A 25,773-nucleotide genomic window follows, 5' to 3' on the forward strand; every position below is an offset into this window, starting at 1 on the left:
TATTTTACTTTCTCTGTTCATAGGAGTAACAACATGAATGTGGTGCGACTTGAGATTCGCCATCAGCTGGAACGGTTGGTTCCCTTTTTGGTCAGTGTCAGTGGAGGAAAGGGAGAGATGAGGGATGTTGAGAGGCGGACCCTCAGTCTTCTGCTCTCTCCTTCTTCTGAGACTGACCATCAGATGCAGGCACCATCAGCCCAGTAAAATAAAAAGCTAATTATTTAATAAATGTATGCTCACTCCTCACAAGTAATACAACAACGGATCTATTACCGGTGGGATCATATAGCCTACCTCAAATGTTGAAATATAATTTTTTTAAATGTCCCGAACAACAATGCACTGGCAGGGCAATTCATGTAAAAAAACATCTGAGTGGTAGATCTCAGCTTGCATCTTGACACAGAAAGTGATCTTGACTCAGAAAAGGTTGGTGACCACTGTTCTAGAGTTTTCACAGCTAACACTATCAACATTTCTCTTTACTGTGGCAATTGTGATCGAAACAACGCAATATTAGCCACTTTTAATGCAACATATCGAAACAAAACAAACTATTCAAGAGCTTTTGTTGTAGGCAGAACGCATCGGAGTAAGATTCTATTGCATTGACATGCACGACTCAGCCCATACTCTACACAGACCAGTGTGACAAAACCAATCAGAGCTGCAGCAGGTCTATATGCAAATATACCATTGCCATATATGGATCTGTGCCATTTACATTGAACTGGACTGTGTTTACAGTGAGTAGATGCATATTTTTTGGGGGATAAAAGTGAGAGCTGCGTGTAGCCACGTGTGCACATTTGTTCATATCCTTTGGTAGTTTGTGAGTTATTAACCCAGTTATAGATCATTTGTAGTCAGTAATAGAGGAGTGATTGCTTCCTAAACGTATACATTTCTAGACATCTTTGAAAAGTGAGACAGGTAAAGAGATTTTTTTGTCTTAAAGTGTTGTATTTTGAGACATGCTTGAAGTAGCCAATAGGCAGAGAGGGGAGCCTAATTTCATGGTATGGGAATAATAATGCATTTTATCAAAACTACCACATTGAACACCACACCTTGGCTGCTACTGTAGGCTGAATAATATAACAGCTATTTATTTCCATGTTAAAATGTTATGGGATGCATTATCTCCAATGTTTTTGATGGTAGGCCACTCTGGTAGGCCGACATTATGATCAAATAGCCACAGTAGCCTACTTGGCCACTGTTGAAACAGTAACTTAAAGCGGGTACAACCTCAGTGTTCACAGTAAACACACGCCAGGAAGTTGCAATGGAATTTTCACAATGTTTTCACAAAGTTTGCGCTCAGCAGGTCCTGAAATTTGCACAGTGCCGAAAAAAATTAGAGGGAACATTGATCACTATCTGTCTGACACTCTTTAGACATTAGTTAAAGTCCATATTGGTGTGAGTATTAGAGAGCCACGTCACCCACAGTAGAACTATTGTTCAGTGTTTTAGTACTTTGAAAGTTCCCCACATACATACATGGTATGCCATTTTCTGCTTCCTTGCCATTAAGTGACATATGATATTTTTGAGAATTAGTGTTTGTGTTGTTTCAGTGGGTGGTGTGTTAATGTTTTAATGTAAGCAGGCGACTGCTATTTTCCTACTTTCCTACTGACATAACTGTACTGTTCTCTCTTTATTTCCATATGTTGTTGTTGTTGTACAATCCACTGACTGAAGCTACTGGCCAGGACTGTGTGATAGGAACTCTTGGAACAAGCACAACAGAGTGTATACCTCAATAATCAATTTGGTTATGATCTATAATAACTGTCAGTTGACTTGTGGCGATACCGATTCAACAATGAAGTAAGAACTCAACTTAGAACTGGAATTTGAATAGGACCTTTATATTGGGAATACTCCCATGCTTTTTCCAGGAGACTACTCAGTGTTATGGGTCAACTATGGCAGGGTGTCACCCAGGCTGTGACCAACAGAGGGGGTGATAACGTAGTTAGTGTTCCAGCCTATCAGCTCAGTTACTGTATCTCCAGTCCAGGCAGAGCTATTCGGTCAGATAAGAATCTGGCAGGGTGGCGACATTTCCTATTAAGCAACTACAGTATCACCCTGATGTTCAGTATTGAAGTGTTTTAGAAATAACTGTAGTCATGTACTTACTACTAATGGACCACATTGATAGAAGCTGTTCATTATTTTCCAGCAGTCATCATGTTGTCTTTTGCCATGTTAATCAAGCTTCTTTCAAACACAGAAAAATCAGAGCTTGTCAAGGTGTGAAATACGTCATGGGAAATGTCAACACCCTACCTATTCGTCACTAGCAGTGTCACCTTCTAGCATATGACAAGTTTTAACAACATGGGCCAAACATTATGTACGCCCAACCCCAAATCAGACCCTACTGCTTACCCCCTATGCACCTGTGTGTATCCCAAAAATGTGATAGATTTAGGTAGCATGGTGAATATGGTATGGTGCCAGTATGTTGCCACTTAGCGTGCCAAAGACCTATAGCTCTGGTCCAGGGCATTACATGCGGGTTGCTGATGCTGAGCCTTCCTACAATGTCAGCAAGCCTCACATAATGCCCTGGACCTGAGCTAGCCAGGGGCCAGAGGCAAGGTAGAGTCATTACCATACCATTATCATTTTGATTATACCTACCGTATCCTTTCGGATCTACAGTGCCTTGCGAAAGTATTCGGCCCCTTTGAACTTTGCGACCTTTTGCCACATTTCAGGCTTCAAACATAAAGATATAAAACTGTATTTTTTTGTGAAGAATCAACAACAAGTGGGACACAATCATGAAGTGGAACGACATTTATTGGATATTTCAAACTTTTTTAACAAATCAAAAACTGAAAAATTGGGCGTGCAAAATTATTCAGCCCCCTTAAGTTAATACTTTGTAGCGCCACCTTTTGCTGCGATTACAGCTGTAAGTCGCTTGGGGTATGTCTCTATCAGTTTGCACATCGAGAGACTGAAATTTTTTCCCATTCCTCCTTGCAAAACAGCTCGAGCTCAGTGAGGTTGGATGGAGAGCATTTGTGAACAGCAGTTTTCAGTTCTTTCCACAGATTCTCGATTGGATTCAGGTCTGGACTTTGACTTGGCCATTCTAACACCTGGATATGTTTATTTTTGAACCATTTCATTGTAGATTTTGCTTTATGTTTTGGATCATTGTCTTGTTGGAAGACAAATCTCCGTCCCAGTCTCAGGTCTTTTGCAGACTCCATCAGGTTTTCTTCCAGAATGGTCCTGTATTTGGCTCCATCCATCTTCCCATATATTTTAACCATCTTCCCTGTCCCTGCTGAAGAAAAGCAGGCCCAAACCATGATGCTGCCACCACCATGTTTGACAGTGGGGATGGTGTGTTCAGCTGTGTTGCTTTTACGCCAAACATAACGTTTTGCACGTCTTCCACATGTTTGGTGTGTCTCCCAGGTGGCTTGTGGCAAACTTTAAACGACACTTTTTATGGATATCTTTAAGAAATGGCTTTCTTCTTGCCACTCTTCCATAAAGGCCAGATTTGTGAAATATATGACTGATTGTTGTCCTATGGACAGAGTCTCCCACCTCAGCTGTAGATCTCTGCAGTTCATCCAGAGTGATCATGGGCCTCTTGGCTGCATCTCTGATCAGTCTTCTCCTTGTATGAGCTGAAAGTTTAGAGGGACAGCCAGGTCTTGGTAGATTTGCAGTGGTCTGATACTCCTTCCATTTCAATATTATCGCTTGCACAGTGCTCCTTGGGATGTTTAAAGCTTGGGAAATCTTTTTGTATCCAAATTCGGCTTTAAACTTCTTCACAACAGTATCTCGGACCTGCCTGGTGTATTCCTTGTTCTTCATGATGCTCTCTGCGCTTTTAACGGACCTCTGAGACTATCACAGTGCAGGTGCATTTATACGGAGACTTGATTACACACAGGTGGATTGTATTTATCATCATTAGTCATTTTGGTCAACATTGGATCATTCAGAGATCCTCACTGAACTTCTGGAGAGAGTTTGCTGCACTGAAAGTAAAGGGGCTGAATAATTTTGCACGCCCAATTTTTCAGTTTTTGATTTGTTAAAAAAGTTTGAAATATCCAATAAATGTCGTTCCACTTCATGATTGTGTCCCACTTGTTGTTGATTCTTCACAAAAAAATACAGTTTTATATCTTTATGTTTGAAGCCTGAAATGTGGCAAAAGGTCGCAAAGTTCAAAGGGGCCGAATACTTTCGCAAGGCACTGTATATCATGTGCCTAGGCTCTAGGGATAGGGGCAAAGGGGTTGATTTGGGATTCGAAGGGTGCTACACCAATCATTAGTGATGTGTTCAAGATGAAATGTAGTGAGTGGAAATCGCGGAGTGTTTCAGTCAGAAATGTCTCCTCAACATCTGTTTCTGAAGAGGTTGAACGTCGGTCTCAAGCCCAGAGAGTGGTGTCCACCGGTCGATCATACTTTCTTGTCTGTACTGTGTCTAGTGAACAGTTTGGTGCTTGGTTCTCCTGTGCAGTAGTGCTTTGGTTGTGCTGTATAAAATAACACTCTAACGCTACACTACTATGGTAGCTAGCCCTCCATCTTGTATTCCTCCTCTCACTGTTCTTCCTCTTTGCTCGCTCCTCTCAGCCTATTGCTGACATCAGTCCTATTAGGCGGTCGGCTTCCACATTGGCTTCCCAGTGCCACCGGGAGATGAGTCTGAGAGACTACACCCTGGAGCGGCCCAGCCAAGACCAGGCCTCCTCAGCCCCAGGTCAAGCCCAGGACAGGCCCCACCACCATCACCACCATCGCTGTCACAGACGCAGGGACAAGGACAGGGACAAGAAGCAGAAGTCACTTGACAGGGCAACCAGCGTTCAGCCTTCTAGTACAGCATGTGAGAGGGGTACCCACATGATGCATGCATGTGCACACATACACACACAGACTTGTTTCACATGGTCATGCAGCAACATACACACTCGCAAAGATATCTCACTCACTGTGGAACCCATGCAGTCCAAGTTGTTGAACTATGAATTCATACAGAAATAGAGTAAGGAAACCATTCATTCTCAGAAGCAGTGAAAGAGCCCTTGCTCTTGTTCCAAATCGCTTGGACGCCTTTGCATAGTGGCATAAATTCCTTATCGGATTATGGGCCTGATCGGGTTATGAAGGAAAGGGTTTTCTCTGTTGCGCTTCCCAAAGGACTTGAGCCAGGGATTTTGTGTGTCAAGTTTTCCATCTGACTAGCAAAGAGACTTATGAGCTCCCCGAGGAAAATCTGCTTTGTGTGGATTAGATTTTTGATTTGTATTTGCCGTTCTTCTTTGTTCTATGGCCTCAAAAACGGTAGTTATAAAATGTTGGCTAAGCTGCTCCAGTAGTAGCTCCCCTTAGGGGCGACGGGGCGGCCGCTCTACAAACTGTGTACGATGTGAAATTAGCACGTCTCATGTACAGGCTGTGACTGAGTGAGGCTAAAATAAACTTTCTAGTGGAGAATGTCTCTGGCAGCCTGGGCCCCACAGAACATGGGCCTCAGAAGCCAAGAGGTTTTTTTTGTATTTCTTTATGTAACCAGGTAGGCCAGTTGAGAACAAGTTCTCATTTACAACTGCCACCTGGCCAAGATAAAGTAAAGCAGTGCAACACGAACAACAACACAGAGTTACACATGGAATAAACAAACATACAGTCAATAACACAAGAGAAAAGTATATCTACAGTGTGTGCAAATGTGGGTAGATAAGGGAGGTAAGGCAATAAATAGGCCATAGTGGTGAAATCATTACAATTTAGCAATGAAACACTGGAGTGATAGATGTGCAGAAGATAAATGTGCAAGTAGAGATACTGGGCTGCAAAGGAGCAAACCCCCCCCCCCAAAAAAAAACAGTATGGGGATGAGGTAGTTGGATGGGCTATTTACAGATGAGCTATGTACAGGTGCAGTGATCTGTGAGCTGCTCTGACAGCTGGTGCTTAAAGCTAGTGAGGGAGATATGAGTCTCCAGCTTCAGTGATTTTTGCAAATCATTCCAGTCATTGGCAGCAGAGAACTGAAAGGAAAGGCGAACAGATGAGAAATTGGCTTTGAGGGTGACCAGTGAAATATACCTGCTGGAGCACATGCTACAGGTGGGTGCTGCTATGGTGACCAGTGAGCTGAGATAAGGTGGGGCTTTTTCTAGCAAAGACTTATAGATGACCTGGAGCCAGTGGGTTTGGCGATGAATATGAAGCGAGGGCCAGCCAATGAGAGCATACAGGTCGCAGTGGTGAGTAGTAACTGGAGCTTTGGTGACAAAACGGATGGCACTGTGATAGACTGCATCCAATTTGCTGAGTAGAGTGTTAGAGGCTATTTTGTAAATGACATCGCCGAAGTAGGAAGCCGATTCTAGATTTAATTTTGGATTGGAGATTATTAATGTGAGTCTGGAAGGAGAGTTTACTGTCTAACCAGACACCTAGGTATTTGTAAATGTCCACATATTCTAAGTCAGAACCGTCCAGAGTAGTGATGCTTGACGGGTGGGCAGGTGCTGGTAGCGATCGGTTGAAGAGCATGCATTTAGTTTTACTTGCATTTAAGAGCAGTTGGAGGCCACGGAAGGATAGTTTCAAATCAAATGTATTTATAAAGCCCTTATTACATCAGCTGATATCTCAAAGTGCAAAGACACACTGAACCCTGTCTGAGAGGTAGTTGGTGAACCAGGCGAGGCAGTCATTTCAGAAACCGAGGCTGTTGAGTCTGCCAATAAGAATGTGGTGATTGACAAGAGTCAAAAGCCTTGGCCAGGTCGATGAATACACCTTCACAGTATTGTCTCTTATCGATGGAGGTTATGATATTATTTAGGACCTTGAGCGTGGCTGAGGTGCACCCGTGACCAGCTGACAAACCAGATTACATAGCGGAGAAGGTACGGTGGGATTCAAAATGGTCGGTGATCTGTTCGTTAACTTGGCTTTTGAAGACCTTAGAAGGGCAGGGTAGGATAGATATAGGTCTGTAGCAGTTTGGCTCTAGAGTGTCTCCCCCTTTGAAGAGGTGGATGACCGCGACCGATTTCCGATCTTTGGGGATCTCAGACGATACGAAATCCAGATAGAACAGGCTAGTAATAATGGGTTGCATCAATTTCGGCTGATCATTTTAGGAAGAGACGGTCCAGATTGTATAGCCCAGTTGATTTAGAGGGGTCCAGATTTTGCAACTCTTTCAGAACATCAGCTATGTGGATTTGGGTGAAGGAGAAATGGGGGGCTTGGGCAAGTTGCTATGGGGGGGTGTAGGGCTGTTGACCAGGGTAGGGGTGGCCAGGTGGAAAACATGGCCAGCCGTAGAAAAATGCTTATGGAAATTCTCAATTCGTGGATATATTGGTGGTGACAGTGTTTCCTAGTCTCAGTGCAGTGGGCAGCTGAGAGGAGGTACTCTTATTCTCCATGGACTTTACAGTGTCCCATAACCTTTTGGAGTTTGTGCTGCAGGATGCAAATTTCTGTTTGAAAAAGCTAGACTTTGCTTTCCTAACTGCCTGTGTATATTGGTTCCTGACTTCCCTGAAAAGTTGCATATTGCGGTACTATTCGATGCTAATGCAGTACACCACAGGATGTTTTTGTGCTGGTCAAGGGCAGTCAGCTCTGGAGTGAACCACGGGCTATATCTGTTCCGGGTTCTACATTTTTTGAATGGGGCATGCTTATTTATGACTGTGAGGAATGCACTTTTAAATCGCAACCAGGCATCTTCTACTGACGGAATGAGGTCAATATCCTTCCAGGATACCCGGGCCAGGTCGATTAGAAAGGCCTGCTCGCTGAAGTGTTTTAAGGAGCGTTTGACAGTGATGAGGGGTAGTTGTTTGACCGCAGACCCATTACGGACGCAAGCAATGAGGCAGTGATCGCTGAGATCCTGGTTGAAGACAGCAGAGGTGTATTTGGAGGGCAGGTTGGTTAGGATGATATGTGCCTGTTTTTACGGATTTGGGATTGTACCTCGTAGGTTCATTGATAATTTGTGTGAGATTGAGGGCATCAAGCTAAGATTGTAGGATGGCCGGCGTGATAAGCATGTTCTAGTTTAGGTCTCCTAACAGCACGAGCTCTGAAGATAGATGGGGGGCAATCAATTCACATATGGTGTCCAGGGCACAGCTGAGGGCAGAAGGTGGTCTATAGCAAGTGGCAACAGTGAAAGACTTGTTTCTGGAAAGGTGGATTTTTAAAAGTAAAAGCTCAAATTGTTTGGGCACAGACCTGGATAGTATGACAGTATAGTCCATGTTTTCTCACATAGGTCAAAGGTCATCAATACATACTCAAACCCATACAGACCTAATTGATAGACAACCACACATATACCGTACCATTTCACATGGCTCAGAGACTAAGATGGCACCCCTAAGTCCCTGTTTGCGCTGTATGACATCATGTCTGAAATTGCATCCTAATCACCATATAGTGCACTACTTTTGACCAGGTCCCATAGGGACCTATGGTTAACAGTAGTGCAATACACAGAGAATGGGGTGCTAATTGGAACCTAGCCATGACCTCCAAGAAGCAGAAACATGATCCATGGAACTGGTGGGCTGGCTGGTCAGCCGTCCACTGATAATGACACGGAGATGATCTGCAATAGAGATCAGTCTGTGGTCATGGTGTAGTGTAGGTGGAGGGTAGTGCCAGGGGCGCAGGGTGGTTTTGTGTTAGCGTTAGAGGCCAGCAGCAGCTGGGCTTTATTGGGCAGGCCCAGTCAGGGGGATTTATGGACACCTTTTGGCAGGGCAGAGAGTGGAGGGAGAGAGGACAGGGAAGGAGGGAGGTTGAGATGAAGACAGAGAGGTAGAGCGAGAGGGAGGGAGATGCAGAGAAAGCGATACATTCCTCTGGGACAGAAACACCAAGACAGGGCTCTGACACATGAAGAGTGAAAAACAGCCACTTGAAGCCGTTCTGTTCTGTCGTTGTGGTTTTCATCAGACATTGGATTTTGGAAGAAAATTGAAAGGTCCGCATGAAATATTTTCTGATGTTTTGTCTTTCTACCTTTTAATTTGGTCTGAGGGATGCACATGCACATACCTCACATGCCTGTATGTTACATAAGTCCCTAATACTGTGTGTGTGTGCCACAGGTTCGTCTGTTGACCCCCCTGTGGAGGGCTTGACCAGAGAGCGGGCGAGGGAGTGTGACCGCGGCCGGCCTCATGAGAAGAGGCACCACTCTGCAGCCGGGGAGACGAAGCGTTACTACTCCTGTGAGCGCTACGTAGGCAGGGAGCACTGCCACACCAAGTCAGCTGGCCCCAGCCGCTCCACCTCCCCTGGAGAGACCCACGACCTAGGCCTCTTGAAGCAGGTGAGTGGCCCTGGAGCTTGGGGGTTGAGGGAGAGATGTTAGTGCTGCTTTAGGGTGAGATGATTTAGGTTAGGGGGGGGGCGATATCCTGTCTATCGCTTCATCTCTACGACTCTCTGCTTTGTTTTCCGTCTCCTGTAGAGTATCAGGATGAGTAAAGGCAGCCAAGTGGTCCTAACCTTTGGATCTAGCCCATCCTGCCGTGGGCGCAGACAGCTCCCCCAGACCCCCCTGACCCCCCGCCCCGCCGTGGCCTACAAGACTGGAAACTCCTTGCCCATGCAGTTTGGTTCCACAGGGCACCAGTCCTTTCTCAGTCGTGGACTCTCGGAGCGTAACGCCCTGCTGGAGTCACCCCCCATACCCGTCACCCTCATTGGCTTAGACCCAAAACTGAGCCCCTGTCCGCGGAACGCCCCACCATGCAGACTCCCTGAGGAGCCTGACGACTTCCAGGATGCTGTGAGCAACCATGGAGGGAGCCACTCCCCTAGGATCATTGCCTCAGCCTCCCATGGGGCTGCCGGGCCCTCTTCTGCACCTGCCCCACAGGGCCGGGTTGGGATCCCAAACGGGTACCACTTCACTCTTGGGGTCAATGCCGTTTCAAGCTCCAGCCCCAGAGGGACTGGGAGTTTTCGTGAGAAGGAAGAGGATGACTGGTGCTAGTGTAGCATAGCGTGGTTTAGCTAACATCCCCCACCACATATCTGGAAGCGTTTTAGCTTGAACGTTGATGAACTCGCTCATCTTTTAAACAGATGATAGTACAGTTTTGTTGTTTCCTGTGTGCTCTTAGGTGGCCAAGGGTATGCTCAAAGATGTGTAAGACATTGAAAAATTACTCTGAAAAGGAAAATCATTCCCGTTTTTTGTGATGTTTTCTCTTTTCTACGCAAAGGACACTAAAGGACAAAGGACACCTGCTATGACATTTTCTCAATTCCTTTCTTGCACTGAAATTAAAGCTTATTTCGATAGTGTGCATAGTCCAGAGGACATGTGAAGTCCCTCTTGAGTATTTGACCTTGTTTTTTTTTATTAGATGAAAAAAAAGCCAAAATGTCTTCCTACTGTCTGTGGGGGAAAACAACTAAGACTTTAAACAGTGTTTCTCTGCAGGATTGAGCAGAAACATCTTTATTTCACCCTATATTCCAATTTTAAAATGGGGCTACATACTATTGCTGTCTAAAGGACAAAACACACTGTGCTGTCATACGGCTAAAAGCAGCTGGTGGCCTATCGCCTCTGACCACAGACCATCGGCCACCATTTTCTACACAATGAATAGCCAATGTTCTTTGACACCCAGAAGGTGATCTACTGCGTATGGTGTGTGTTTTCCTTTCATGTGTCTGCTGGGTCTGGAAGTAAAATGAGAGGAACCAGGAGGCACAAGTGGTGATAGAAATGCATTACCACTCAAATCCCCTCCCTCTCTGCAAAAAATCTAGTATCTCTTTTACTCTTTTTACACACGCTTTCGGTATTACAGAAACATACATAAGGATAGTATAGGATAGTATAAGTAGGTCTAGTATTGCTGCTGTTTTTCCATGTAACCCATGACATGTTGAACCATTTCTCAACAACAACAAAAACACAGGACTGAAGATTCTAATATATTTTCTATGGAACTATAACAATAGATGGAATATATTTTCAGGATGTTCATTATTTTGTGAGTTGTACCTAGTGTAAGTGATGAGTGTAGTGTTTCTAATCAGCTGTTTCTAACGTATTGCTCTAGTGGCTGAATACCAAGTGCCTATCATTAAAGATGTGTTATTGTAAAGCTATAATGCAGCCTGACTTTTGATGTATCAACACTGGAGAGGAGAGGGTGGAACGTATGATATGAGGTATACAGTATATGATGTATATAATAACTGGTTATGCATATGAGTAGAAATGTATATAGTTGAAAAGCAAAGAGAGGTTTACGTAATTTAAGGACTACAGTATGAATTGCTGGTTTGGAATGAACAAAGCCCTTTCTTTGATTCTCCAAGGAGGGAAAGGTTTTTGGTAATTATGTACAATATGATTATGTACAATATAGAAGTTATAAGTAGGTCAGAACTACAGATCCAAAGAAATGTAATGCAATGTAATGCATGCCAGGGTCTTGAACTTGTCAAAGTTGTCTGTACTTTTGCTTAAGGGTGTATACAGAGTGTTTGCCTTTCTCTTCCAAAAATAGACAGCACTGCCAGAGTGAGTTGTAGGGAAAGGTGGTTCCTGGGGAAAAAGTGCCCTTTGTGATTCCTTCCAACAAGGAAAGTTTCACTTTACATGTTCTTATCGATATCAACAATATATTCAAATGTATGCCTCCATATCTTTCAGATAAAGTAGAGTAAATGTACAGTACGCTAATGAATTCTGCCACTTTTGCCAATATCTCAAGGGTTTGTTTTCTTCCAAATATATTTCTCCTGAAAGCAGGGTCGTGTGAAGGGTTTCACTAACTGATATATAGCCTACAACCTTGTGTGTTCACAGGTATTGAAGGGTTGTGTTGAGTGTTGACTCTTTAAAGTAGGGCTATGCAACAAGATGACACTTTGGGACGGATTATCATCTGCGCTGTAGCTTTACCCTCTGGGGTCTCCAGGTTCAGGCTTTACCAAATTTTACATAGGATTTATTAACAAAGATTTGTAAAATGTAAATGTAGTATATAATGTACATTGAAAATGCATTAATGAAGGCACAACGGTTATAAATGGAATTATGTCAAACAGGGCATTTTGAGTTCAAGCAAGTCGATTTGCATGTACTCTGATAGAACCACCCAGACGGACAAATGTTTGTTTTTATTGTACTAAACCAGAAATAGCATTTATTTTGTTTTCTAGAGTCAGATATATTGTGCAATCTATTTGATAGATCGTCAAAGGTGAAATATTAGACTTTGAATTGAAGTTATTAAATTATTTATTTAATCCTATTTGTAGGATTGCAGGAATCTTCCTTTGGCCTCTGTGTGCCAATATGGTGTCATAGTGGGGGATATAATGAGTGTGTACCCCTAGATCTGTGAACACACCCATCATGTTTTAAACCTCACTCACCCCACCCTCCCAGTAAATAGGTCGCCAGTGTCGGCATACCTCATCCGGGTTTCCTGTGGCTATATTCCCTGGACATGTCATGTTTGCATGTTATGAAACGTATGTGCATGTGCAAAACAAAGACATTGTATAAAGACTGTAGTGTATGAAGATAAACAATCTGTTCACTGGTTGTATTTTCTGAAGATCTTTAATGCATATGTCTTCGTTTCTGGAAAGTCAAAGAGCTTGAATTACACTTCAACGAAAGTATTGAACTATATTTGAAGGTTCTGGTCTGGAGCAACTGGGTCCTTTGCTGCCTGATATGTTATAGGCCTATGACTGTCAATCCTACAGTTATTTCTACCATTACATTTTGTATGAATAGAAGTCCTTGAATAAAGATATATGAACATGATTGAAGCCAATGAGTTGGCATATTTCTTGGTGATATATTCACCTGCTTGATGGTGATCTGTTTTGTTGGGGATGTCTTTATTGGCAAGAGTGGCATATGCAGGGGCTTGCTTATTAGTTCATAATTAGATTTGAATACATCTGTATTTTCATCAAGCCTTTGCAGTCATTCTCAGAAGTGGCTGAGCCCCATTAACCACCTGCCCCCATTGACCACCTGCCCCAAGTGTATCTGAATTCTGCCTGACAAACTAGCCAGAGGAGCTGTCTGTCTCCCAGTAGCCTAGTGAGTCTGTTGTCACAGCTATAGACAGTTTGTGAGTTGTGAACCAAAGAGGGGTTTCATTGGCTTGGATCTCAGGGGTGGGCGGGGAGCTGTGGAGAACTTGCGGTGAGTTGGTCCTGAAAGAGACGGTGGAGAGGTTGCAATTGCCACACACAGATGCTTATGGAGAGAGATCTTCAAAACAAGTCAGCTAATGTTCTATTCATGGAAAATACATATTTGTGTCTTAACTGAAGTTATAATATCTTCACTGATTTATAAGTGAGAAGTTTTGAGTGAGCGGAAAAAAGTTGACTTTACCAAATATGCATTGTGCGTTTGGGTGTTGCTGTCTCCGCATCCCATCCACTTGAGGACGCATTTCATTACCATTATTGTTCAACGTTAATTGTTTTGAACATTTTAAGACTTTTTGATATTGAAGGACAATGTTACCCAGGGTAATAAAGTGGGCATGTTATCTATTGGGGCTCTTCAATATCAGCGCTGCTTCCGTTGATGATGAATGGACAGACTCTGCGGGCGAGTCAGGGTCGGGAATGCTAACAGGTAAGGAACGACCGGTGACTTGCTGGAATAATGTGTAAACCTGGCCATAAAGCCATTATGTCTATATGCTTTTGATATTTAATTCGCACTCCTGCTGCTAAATCAACTCAGTCTATCACCTAGCCTACTGTATGCCATTACATTGATTTCACAATTATGCAATTATATTCAACGAAATAGGTTGAGTCAATTCGACAAGCTTGTCATCTAATGTATTCGCCTCGTGGAGCCGCTGTTGTTTAATTAATTTTCTGATGCGGGTGCTTTTCCTTTATGTTACGTGATTTTCTTTCACGGAACAATTGTATTAAAGTAAATCTTCTACTCTAAATTATTCCACGAGTCAGATGTACTGTACTATTTTCTGAAACATCCCTGACCAGCATGTCTTGAAGTAAACAGAGCTACTGGTCTCCACCTATTATGTGCTGCCTTCAGCATAGATGCCTCTTAGGCTGCGTTTACAAAGGCTGATATTTGTTTCACTAATTTGTCTTTTGACCAATCAGATCAGCTGATCTGATGTGAAATTATCTCATGTGATTGGTCAGAACACCAATGAGTGGAATAAATATCAGAATTGGGTCTGTCTGGGTAAACGCAGCCTTAGAGCCAGAGCAGATGTAAGCACACTCACTGCTAATGTGCCAGATTCATTGGCAACAATAATGAACCATCCTTGGACTGATTCCCTGGCTGGCACCATTTTATCTGATATGCTTACTTCTAGCTAATGGCCTGCCCTACACTATACTTTGTTGACAGCATTATCTTTCAAAATGATGTTATTAGATGCCTTCTGAATCTGAAGTAGCCTACCCATACCAATGACAGCATGCAATTTGAGCCTGTCCATCAACTGGTCAGTCCAGCTAGATTAATAGATCCTGGCCCTAATAGATTATCTTGTGAATGTGAACTTCTTGCACACCACAACTCCACTATCAATCTTATTTATTACCGTAAGCGAGGAGGCTGTCTAAAAAATAATGCAGAATGGGGTTGATTGAAAGTAAATTCAGTCTCTCATTTACCATTGTCAACGGTCCTCCCCCTGGTGCACAACCCCCTATCTCTTATTGTCTTTGGTGCAACCTCTCGCTTGAATCATGTGCTTGTGCTCAACTTCAACCTCCATTTTAAGAGCTCTTGGCACAGGGTGAAATCAAGACACTTGTCAACAGTCACAGCACTGAATGTGGTTGGCAACCTCACATGGAGACTCAACACAAAGCACAGGGATGTAATTGCTTTCCACCACGTGCATGATGAGGTACATGCTGTTTCAACATCTTTTACACATGATGATTGCATTCAAGTAAACAAGGGATTTTCATTTATTCAGTTAGTGTTTGAACTTACATCTGTAGAACACGTCCACAGGTGTTTGGTGGGGCAAATCGTACTTGCTCACTGGCAATGAGGAAAGTCCCTTGGGAATGTGCCTGCAATCCACTCTGAGGCTTAATGTTGATAAACCACAGCCTACCGTGAGTGACATAGGGCAGGCTGAATGTGTCACTTTTCTATCTTGACCTTATACACATTGGCATAGCTTTGTGATACTGTAACTGTTTATTTGCTCTCTCAGCAATGACCATAATACTAATGGTGCTGTAGAGTCAGAGGATCTGAGTAGTACTGTATTATTAGAGCACTCCCTGGGGATCAGAGGTCGTTGACCGTTGGGGCTCTAGAAATCTGTTGAAATAATCTACAATATCAGTGACAGTACTACCCATAGTTCATACTGGAGATTCAGTGGTGTTTCTCCCATTGTGGTCCTTTAAATCAGTTTGAGATATTTTACAGGTTTTCATTCTAACCGTGTTTAATCTGTTTTTGTCCAGTTAACAGATGGGGTACTCTGGGATTGGCCAAATGATCAAACATGTCACGTCTGGATTCTATAGGATTGTTTTCCAAATGCACTATTATCATATTTCCTCAGTTTAGGTCTGTAGCCACATAAGGTACCAAAAAGAGTTGTCTGAGAAAGGAGACCAAGCTAAGGCCTCAAATTGGAGTTTCATAGTGACAGACAAATCCTGGGGTGTGATGATTGAATCCAGCCCCATGTTCAGAGTTGAATGTTTTCACTGTATGTTTTGAGTCCCTGGAGTCGTTGCGGACGGCAGAGCGTGAAAGCCTTCTTTAAACAGTGACGATTTTCATTGAATAGACTGGTGATTATGTAATGTTAAGATAATAGTCCTTTAGGCAGCTGCATAATCAAGCCTTGTGAGGTGGTTACTCAGTTATTTAGATTTTATTACTATTATACCCTGTAATAAAAATACCTTTGCTCACCTGGGGCTTTGTTAATTCTGTTGATACTAAGAATGACGACCAGCTCAATAAAAGTATCAGAGAAAGCCTAAACACTAGTTGAGCTCAATGACCTAATGTAAGTTTATCCCGCACGAATAAAGAGGCTCGGGGGGGGGGGGGGGGGGGGGGCTGAGGAGTTATTTTCATAGCCTTTGACATTGTAAAAGTGACTAAACCCACAGCAATGCGCTTGCGGTGGCGGTGACGTCATATTGCCGTCTGCACTGTAATTGCGTTGGTTGTGTTGAACGTTGGTGGCGACAGCACCAATGAGACGTCGCTATAGCGTGCAGGAAGATACAATACATCATCCCCAGCATATTTGAACTCTCTCCAACTATGATAAATTACACAAATGCAGTCTGTTCGACCGGGGTTGATAAATTGCCTTCATTTATTTGATGGCTTTTAAATCAAAGTTCCTACAGTGACCAGCCCTGGTTTGGCTTGACAGGGTAGATCAAAGAGGAACTGTGTAGTCAGTCGTTCAATCTGAGGAACAAACTATAAAAAAAATTATTATTAAAGTTATCTCTGACACGACTCGGGGCCTGTATCTAGCCAGTTTCAAGCTGTGATATATGACTCCTCATCGTGTCTAGAATACCAACACCTTCGCCCCATTACTGTGTCTGGAATACCAACACCCTCGCTCCATTACTGTGTCTAGAATACCAACACCTTCGCCCCATTACTATGTCTGGAATACCAACACCCTCGCTCCATTACTGTGTCTAGAATAACAACACCTTCGCCCCATTACTGTGCCTGGAATACCAACACCCATGGCGCCATTACTGTGTCTAGAATACCAACACCTTACCCCCATTACTGTGTCTGGAACACCAGCACCCTCCCCCCATTACTGTGTCTGGAATACCAACACCCTTGCCCCATTTCTGTGTCTGGAACACCAGCACCTTCGCCCCATTACTGTGTCTGGAATACCAACACCTTCGCCCCATTACTGTGTCTGGAATACCAACACCCTCGCTCCATTACTGTGTCTGGAATACCAGCACCCTCGCCCCATTACTGTGTCTGGAATACCAGCACCCTCGCCCCATTACTGTGTCTGGAATACCAGCACCCTCACCCCATTACTGTGTCTGGAATACCAGCACCCTCGCTCCATTACTGTGTCTGGAATACCAGCACCCTCGCCCCATTACTGTGTCTGGAATACCAGCACCCTCACCCCATTACTGTGTCTGGAATACCAGCACCCTCGCCCCATTACCGTGTCTGGAATACCAGCACCCTCACCCCATTACCGTGTCTGGAATACCAGCACCCTCGCCCCATTACTGTGTCTGGAATACCAGCACCCTCACCCCATTACTGTGTCTGGAATACCATCACCCTCGCCCCATTACTGTGTCTGGAATACCAGCACCCTCGCCCCATTACTGTGTCTGGAATACCAGCACCCTCGCCACATTACTGTGTCTGGAATACCAGGACCCTCGCCACATTACTGTGTCTGGAATACCAACACCTTCGCCCCATTACTGTGTCTGGAATACCAACACCCTCGCTCCATTACTGTGTCTGGAATACCAGCACCCTCGCCCCATTACTGTGTCTGGAATACCAGCACCCTCACCCCATTACTGTGTCTGGAATACCAGCACCCTCACCCCATTACTGTGTCTGGAATACCAGCACCCTCGCTCCATTACTGTGTCTGGAATACCAGCACCCTCGCCCCATTACTGTGTCTGTAATACCAGCACCCTCACCCCATTACTGTGTCTGGAATACCAGCACCCTCGCCCCATTACCGTGTCTGGAATACCAGCACCCTCACCCCATTACCGTGTCTGGAATACCAGCACCCTCGCCCCATTACTGTGTCTGGAATACCAGCACCCTCACCCCATTACTGTGTCTGGAATACCATCACCCTCGCCCCATTACTGTGTCTGGAATACCAGCACCCTCGCCCCATTACTGTGTCTGGAATACCAGCACCCTCGCCCCATTACTGTGTCTGGAATACCAGGACCCTCGCCGCATTACTGTGTCTAGAATACCAACACCTTCACCCCATTACTGTGTCTGGAATACCAAGACCTTCGCCCCATTACTGTGTCTGGAATACCAACACCTTCGCCCCATTACTGTGCCTGGAATACCAACACCCTCGCCCCATTACTGTGTCTAGAATACCAACACCTTCGCCCCATTACTGTGTCTGGAACACCAGCACCCTCGCCCCATTACTGTGTCGGGAATACCAGCACCCTCACCCCATTACTGTGTCTAGAATACCAACACCTTCGCCCCATTACTATGTCTGGAATACCAACACCCTCGCTCCATTACTGTGTCTAGAATAACAACACCTTTGCCCCATTACTGTGCCTGGAATACCAACACCCATGGCGCCATTACTGTGTCTAGAATACCAACACCTTACCCCCATTACTGTGTCTGGAACACCAGCACCCTCCCCCCATAACTGTGTCTGTAATACCTACACCCTTGCCCCATTTCTGTGTCTGGAACACCAGCACCTTCGCCCCATTACTGTGTCTGGAATACCAACACCTTCGCCCCATTACTGTGTCTGGAATACCAACACCCTCGCTCCATTACTGTGTCTGGAATACCAGCACCCTCGCCCCATTACTGTGTCTGGAATACCAGCACCCTCGCCCCATTACTGTGTCTGGAATACCAGCACCACCTCCCCATTACTGTGTCTGGAATACCAGCACCCTCGCCCCATTACTGTGTCTGGAATACCAGCACCCTCGCCCCATTACTGTGTCTGGAATACCAGCACCCTCGCCCCATTACTGTGTCTGGAATACCAGCACCACCGCCCCATTACTGTGTCTGGAATACCAGCACCACCGCCCCATTACTGTGTCTGGAATAGCAGCACCACCGGCCCATTACTGTGTCTGGAATACCAACACCCTCGCCCCATTACTGTGTCTGGAATACCAGCACCCTCGCCCCATTACTGTGTCTGGAATACCAGCACCCTCGCCCCATTACTGTGTCTGGAATACCAACACCTTCGCCCCATTACTGTGTCTGGAATACCAACACCCTCGCTCCATTACTGTGTCTGGAATACCAGCACCCTCGCCCCATTACTGTGTCTGGAATACCAGCACCCTCGCCCCATTACTGTGTCTGGAATACCAGCACCCTCACCCCATTACTGTGTCTGGAATACCAGCACCCTCGCTCCATTACTGTGTCTGGAATACCAGCACCCTCGCCCCATTACTGTGTCTGGAATACCAGCACCCTCGCCCCATTACTGTGTCTGGAATACCAGCACCCTCGCCCCATTACCGTGTCTGGAATACCAGCACCCTCACCCCATTACCGTGTCTGGAATACCAGCACCCTCGCCCCATTACTGTGTCTGGAATACCAGCACCCTCACCCCATTACTGTGTCTGGAATACCATCACCCTCGCCCCATTACTGTGTCTGGAATACCAGCACCCTCGCCCCATTACTGTGTCTGGAATACCAGCACCCTCGCCCCATTACTGTGTCTGGAATACCAGCACCCTCGCCCCATTACTGTGTCTGGAATACCAGCACCCTCGCTCCATTACTGTGTCTGGAATACCAGCACCCTCGCCCCATTACTGTGTCTGGAATACCAGCACCCTCGCCCCATTACTGTGTCTGGAATACCAGCACCCTCGCCCCATTACTGTGTCTGGAATACCAGCACCCTCGCCCCATTACTGTGTCTGGAATACCAGGACCCTCGCCGCATTACTGTGTCTGGAATACCAACACCTTCGCCCCATTACTGTGTCTGGAATACCAACACCCTCGCTCCATTACTGTGTCTGGAATACCAGCACCCTCGCCCCATTACTGTGTCTGGAATACCAGCACCCTCACCCCATTACTGTGTCTGGAATACCAGCACCCTCGCCCCATTACTGTGTCTGGAATACCAGCACCCTCGCTCCATTACTGTGTCTGGAATACCAGCACCCTCGCCCCATTACTGTGTCTGGAATACCAGCACCCTCGCCCCATTACTGTGTCTGGAATACCAGCACCCTCGCCCCATTACTGTGTCTGGAATACCAGCACCCTCGCCCCATTACTGTGTCTGGAATACCAGCACCCTCGCTCCATTACTGTGTCTGGAATACCAGCACCCTCGCCCCATTACTGTGTCTGGAATACCAGCACCCTCACCCCATTACTGTGTCTGGAATACCAGCACCCTCGCCCCATTACTGTGTCTGGAATACCAGCACCCTCGCCCCATTACTGTGTCTGGAATACCAGGACCCTCGCCGCATTACTGTGTCTGGAATACCAGCACCACCGCCCCATTACTGTGTCTGGAATACCAGCACCACCGCCCCATTACTGTGTCTGGAATAGCAGCACCACCGGCCCATTACTGTGTCTGGAATACCAGCACCCTCGCCCCATTACTGTGTCTGGAATACCAGCACCCTCGCCCCATTACTGTGTCTGGAATACCAACACCTTCGCCCCATTACTGTGTCTGGAATACCAACACCCTCGCTCCATTACTGTGTCTGGAATACCAGCACCCTCGCCCCATTACTGTGTCTGGAATACCAGCACCACCGCCCCATTACTGTGTCTGGAATACCAGCACCCTCGCCCCATTACTGTGTCTGGAATACCAGCACCCTCGCCCCATTACTGTGTCTGGAATACCAGCACCCTCGCCCCATTACTGTGTCTGGAATACCAGCACCACCGCCCCATTACTGTGTCTGGAATACCAGCACCACCGCCCCATTACTGTGTCTGGAATAGCAGCACCACCGGCCCATTACTGTGTCTGGAATACCAGCACCCTCGCCCCATTACTGTGTCTGGAATACCAGCACCCTCGCCCCATTACTGTGTCTGGAATACCAGCACCACCGCCCCATTACTGTGTCTGGAATACCAGCACCACCGCCCCATTACTGTGTCTGGAATAGCAGCACCACCGGCCCATTACTGTGTCTGGAATACCAGCACCCTCGCCCCATTACTGTGTCTGGAATACCAGCACCCTCGCCCCATTACTGTGTCTGGAATACCAGCACCCTCGCCCCATTACTGTGTCTGGAATACCAACACCTTCGCCCCATTACTGTGTCTGGAATACCAACACCCTCGCTCCATTACTGTGTCTGGAATACCAGCACCCTCGCCCCATTACTGTGTCTGGAATACCAGCACCCTCGCCCCATTAATGTGTCTGGAATACCAGCACCACCGCCCCATTACTGTGTCTGGAATACCAGCACCCTCGCCCCATTACTGTGTCTGGAATACCAGCACCCTCGCCCCATTACTGTGTCTGGAATACCAGCACCCTCGCCCCATTACTGTGTCTGGAATACCAGCACCACCGCCCCATTACTGTGTCTGGAATACCAGCACCACCGCCCCATTACTGTGTCTGGAATAGCAGCACCACCGGCCCATTACTGTGTCTGGAATACCAGCACCCTCGCCCCATTACTGTGTCTGGAATACCAGCACCCTCGCCCCATTACTGTGTCTGGAATACCAGCACCCTCGCCCCATTACTGTGTCTGGAATACCAACACCTTCGCCCCATTACTGTGTCTGGAATACCAACACCCTCGCTCCATTAATGTGTCTGGAATACCAGCACCCTCGCCCCATTACTGTGTCTGGAATACCAGCACCCTCGCCCCATTACTGTGTCTGGAATACCAGCACCCTCGCCCCATTACTGTGTCTGGAATACCAGCACCCTCGCCCCATTACTGTGTCTGGAATACCAGCACCCTCGCCCCATTACTGTGTCTGGAATACCAGCACCCTCGCCCCATTACTGTGTCTGGAACACCAGCACCCCCGCCCCATTACTGTGTCTGGAATACCAGCACCCTCGCTCCATTACTTTGAACCTCAGCGATATTTATCATAAGATCATACTGCAACGCTCAGAATGTAGAACATCTGTTGTTGAGAAATATAAGATTGTATTCACTCAGTCAACATTAGCAACAGAGCATCATTCAATCTTCTTCATTGGGGCAATACCCTTTCATTCCTAGAAAGGCCCCGTGCACCCTTACCATCACCTCCACTTTAGAGGTGGAAACCTTTGACTGACCTTCTGGCCTCTCTGATTTAGTGTGTTATTAATGGAGCCCAGCCAGTGAGAGGGCTAGGACTTTCTCTGGCGGCTGGTGTGTGTTAACACAATGGGCAGGGCAGCCCCATGTGCATTATGAACCTCCAGCTACCAGCTCTATCTATAGCCCTTTGTCACACACAATTACCTTTCAGACAGGATGCCCTGACTTTCACATTAACCCCCCCCCCCCCCCCCCCCCAAAACTTCCCCTTAGAACAGCGCACCCTACGTCATTATGAGATTATCAGACCAGAACCTGTGCACCTCCATAAACTGAAAGTCTGGATTCTGCAGTGTACAGCAGTGTTTGAGTCTCACACTCACAATGTTTTCTGTCTGGCAAAGTTAGCGAGGGAAAATGTTTGCAAGCTGTTCCTCAAAGAGGAGGAAATTGTTTTTTCCTCCACTTAGCGCCGTCTGTGTGAGTGCATTGGCCTGCATGATCTGAAGACTTTGCGATCCCATCCAGTCCGCACGCTTTCAGCACTTGTCTAGCGCATAGTCATCTCCATGTCGCCACAGACTACCAGATCAGAGGAGCGGCACCGACCACGTCTGCGAGATACTCACACTTTGCCGGCAGGTCGAGCTTATGTCATTGCCAATATAATGCCAGATACATAACCGCGCAGCTGCATCCAATGAAACATGATCCAAGCTGCAGCTTTGTTGAGAGTGTGTCTGGAGCCTATTACCAGCTGAGCTGATCGGAGGCACCCACCCCTAACACACTTCACCAGCGTGAACTCATTGGATCACTGCTGATGTCAACCCTGTGTGAACACAATCAGGAGTAGTCCAATGGGCACAAGCCATATGCTGGACCAGAACCTGGGCCATTATCTTTGTACAGGAGTAATGGAAAGAGATGCTAAATTGTGTGGGATGATTCTGTACAGAGCTATAATTTTTTCAAATGGTTGGTGTGCTGTTGGAGAATTAGAGGGTGCACCACAGGGTTCGTTCCTGAGGCCATGTTTGTTGCCACCACATCAATGTGCAGCCCACAAAACACATGCCAGATGGTAACATAAAAGAGTTGAGCAATGTGATAAGGGTGATTTAATGATGCCATAATAGTCTTAACCTTTTGTTCGCGGTTCTGCCGTGATGGAAGTGTTGACATGCTGCTATTGTGTCCATTTATCCCTTCTAATATCTATGATATATATATCTAATATCTATGTTATTTTGCAGACTCGTAAATGTTACACACCTGCCAATTCAGAGGTCCACCCAGTTCTTGTTGATTCCAAACAGTGTGGTAGCAACCAAAGCCGTAACTCGGTAACAATGCTCTGGGAAAAAATGTGAAGACGAAATGCACCTGCTGTCTCAGGTGATGCACTCTACAGGGGCCTGTCTCGGACTGTCTCTCCCTGTGTCTGTGTGTTCCAATATTTAGTTTCTTTCCTTCTAGTCTTTTGATTTTTCAATTTCACATTCACACAGAAACTTTCTCTTCTTGCTTCTCCTTTTCTCTCTTTCTCTCTCAAGGAGTTGGCTACTTGAGAGAATAGCCACACTGTGAATAGCCACATTGTCTTTCCACTTACAGTCAATAAGGGGGAGCCCAGCCCAGGTGACCAAGAAAAACACTTGGCTAGAGTTTGGTGAGGTGCTCCAGCTCTGGCAGCCTACTGCACATTTGTGCCTAATACTTGGCACCACTATGCCCTCTGGGAGTTCCTAAAACTATCAATATATTGTAATTCATAATTTACAAAAAGTCAATTGGGGGCCAGGAGGCTGGTTTTAACTAGAGCAGCTGTGACATGCGTAACTGCTCTAATGTGCTGCTTGTGGTCTGCACAATAGATGCCAGATGACGCAATGTTGTTTCATGCGGGTTAAACACATATGCACCTAGATTCCCTCATACACACATTCCCGTTTTGACCCATAGTACTACAGCACAAAACTTTTTCTCCCGACATACACTCAGGTCCATTGTCCAGCTGCCTTCTCAGTGACCATTATGTGACAGCAATGTGCACTAAATGGTCAAATAAACACACCACTCCCCCCTGCCCCTTTAGGCTTAATCATGCCATTCGTGTTCCTCTTTAGTCTGCCCCAAGTATATTATTGGATAGGACTACAGGTGGGATCAGCTAACATTCTACAGAGTTTTCAGCTGTGATGTTTGACTCCTCATCATCTTTACAAGTGTCACCCTAAACTATAATTCAGAAACATATTATTTATCTTTATTCTATCACTAGCAAGGCATTTAGCAGTACATATAATCTTCAGAAGTTTTGACTGCAAATAATCAAAGGTTCCAGTGATATTTTGATTATTCATTTCTTATTCAAACTGAGGTATAACCAGGGTTGACCAGCAAGGTGCTGCGCGGTTGCCGAAATGTACATTCAACATGCTAGTTTGTTAATAAGATAAAATGAACGACTTGCAACATGCTCATAAATGTCCTCCACTCAGATGTACATGTGCTGATCACTATCTTTACTGCTTTTGACTGATCTTGATTGATGAAGGACCTGCGGTTAAAGACTGTTAAGACTAACTGAACTCTGAACAGCCAGAGGGAGCAGCACAAGTACATCATGGCATTGCTTTTCCTTCTTCAGTTTCCTCAAGTGAACCATGGCCTAGCTCGGAAATTCCTCCCTTGTCTCTGCCAGAACACGTTAAACCCCCTAAGCTCCTTTTTACTTGAGGCTGATTGATTGTGTTGAAGTCCCTGCTCAGTTCTGCATGTCACGTGCTCTCAGTGGGGTCATGACAGGCAGGGTATAGCAAAGCGGCCAGCAGCTGAAGGACTGTTAAAGGCCCTGGAGGTGTTTTGGCTTGTGGGGGGGCTTCATCATTGACTGGTCCCTTTTCATGGTGTAGACCGGCACTGTGTCATTTTAATCAAAACAGTCCCCCAACAAGGAATTTTAACAAGGGTTTTTTACTATATGCTTGGGTGTTTGTGTGTGCGCAAGTTCGAGTGTGTGCATTTATGTGTGTGTCTGTGTGTAGAACTGTGTGTGTTTGTGACAGGGGGTTCTGTGAGGACGTACGGAGGTGATAAACTGCATCACTGAGACGCTTTGCTTGTTTTGCTGAAGCTCTGCTGGAGCTCTCTCTAAAGTCATTTAGGCTGGACATACCAAATGGCTCCTCTACAAGGGCCCATTACCCTTTCATTAAGATGGAGCCGAGAATCACTGAGTTTACCTGTTCAATGGCTACACACCCTGACGGCCAACTGTGTCCTCCTTGCCACCTTCAGCCCAGACAACCATTCACAGTCTGAATGATTGTCTGGGCATCTCCCTTCGCAATTGATAGTTGGCCCGTGTGAATTCTGTATGTGCCATGACCTCATGTCACGTCACGACCCCTGTCATTCACATACAGTGCATTCGGAAAGTATTCAGACCCCTTGACTTTTTCCACATTTTGTTATGTTACAGCCTTATTCTAAAATAGATTTAAAAACATCAATCTGCAAACAGTACTCCATAATGACAAAGCAAAAACAGTTTTTTTGAATTGTTCCACATTAATAAATAAAAAAATATATTACATTTGCATATGCATTCAGACCCTTTAGTCAGTACTTTGTTGAATCATCTTTGGCAGCGATTACA

The 25,773-nt window shown here is 45.6% G+C and overlaps 2 protein-coding genes across 3 annotated transcripts in view; both read left to right on the forward strand.

Moving 5' to 3' along the window:
* The window catches only part of cacna1b (neuronal-type voltage-gated calcium channel subunit Cav2.2), a gene marked incomplete at both ends in the record, with an annotated part of 126,808 nt that extends 116,406 nt beyond the window's left edge, over positions 1 to 10,402 (forward strand). Inside the window, 3 exon segments of the mRNA NM_001124629.1 lie at positions 4,644 to 4,896; positions 9,161 to 9,384; positions 9,526 to 10,402. Coding sequence (NP_001118101.1) covers positions 4,644 to 4,896; positions 9,161 to 9,384; positions 9,526 to 10,053 — 1,005 coding nt within the window.
* Positions 10,403 to 13,256: 2,854 nt separating this feature from the next.
* Positions 13,257 to 25,773, forward strand: part of LOC110523500 (uncharacterized) — a 131,858-nt gene continuing 119,341 nt past the window's right edge. For both annotated transcript variants that reach the window (XR_016495949.1, XM_090234319.1), the window contains exon 1: positions 13,257 to 13,698. Coding sequence is in view for 1 of the 2 variants with exons in the window: in XM_090234319.1 (XP_090090445.1) it covers positions 13,578 to 13,698 (121 nt within the window). In the remaining variant the exon portion in view is untranslated. The remainder of the gene's footprint in view (positions 13,699 to 25,773) is intronic.

The sequence above is a fragment of the Oncorhynchus mykiss genome, chromosome 5, assembly GCF_057628025.1.
Source record: "Oncorhynchus mykiss isolate SJ-2025 chromosome 5, ASM5762802v1, whole genome shotgun sequence".
Taxonomy (NCBI): Eukaryota; Metazoa; Chordata; class Actinopteri; order Salmoniformes; family Salmonidae; genus Oncorhynchus; species Oncorhynchus mykiss.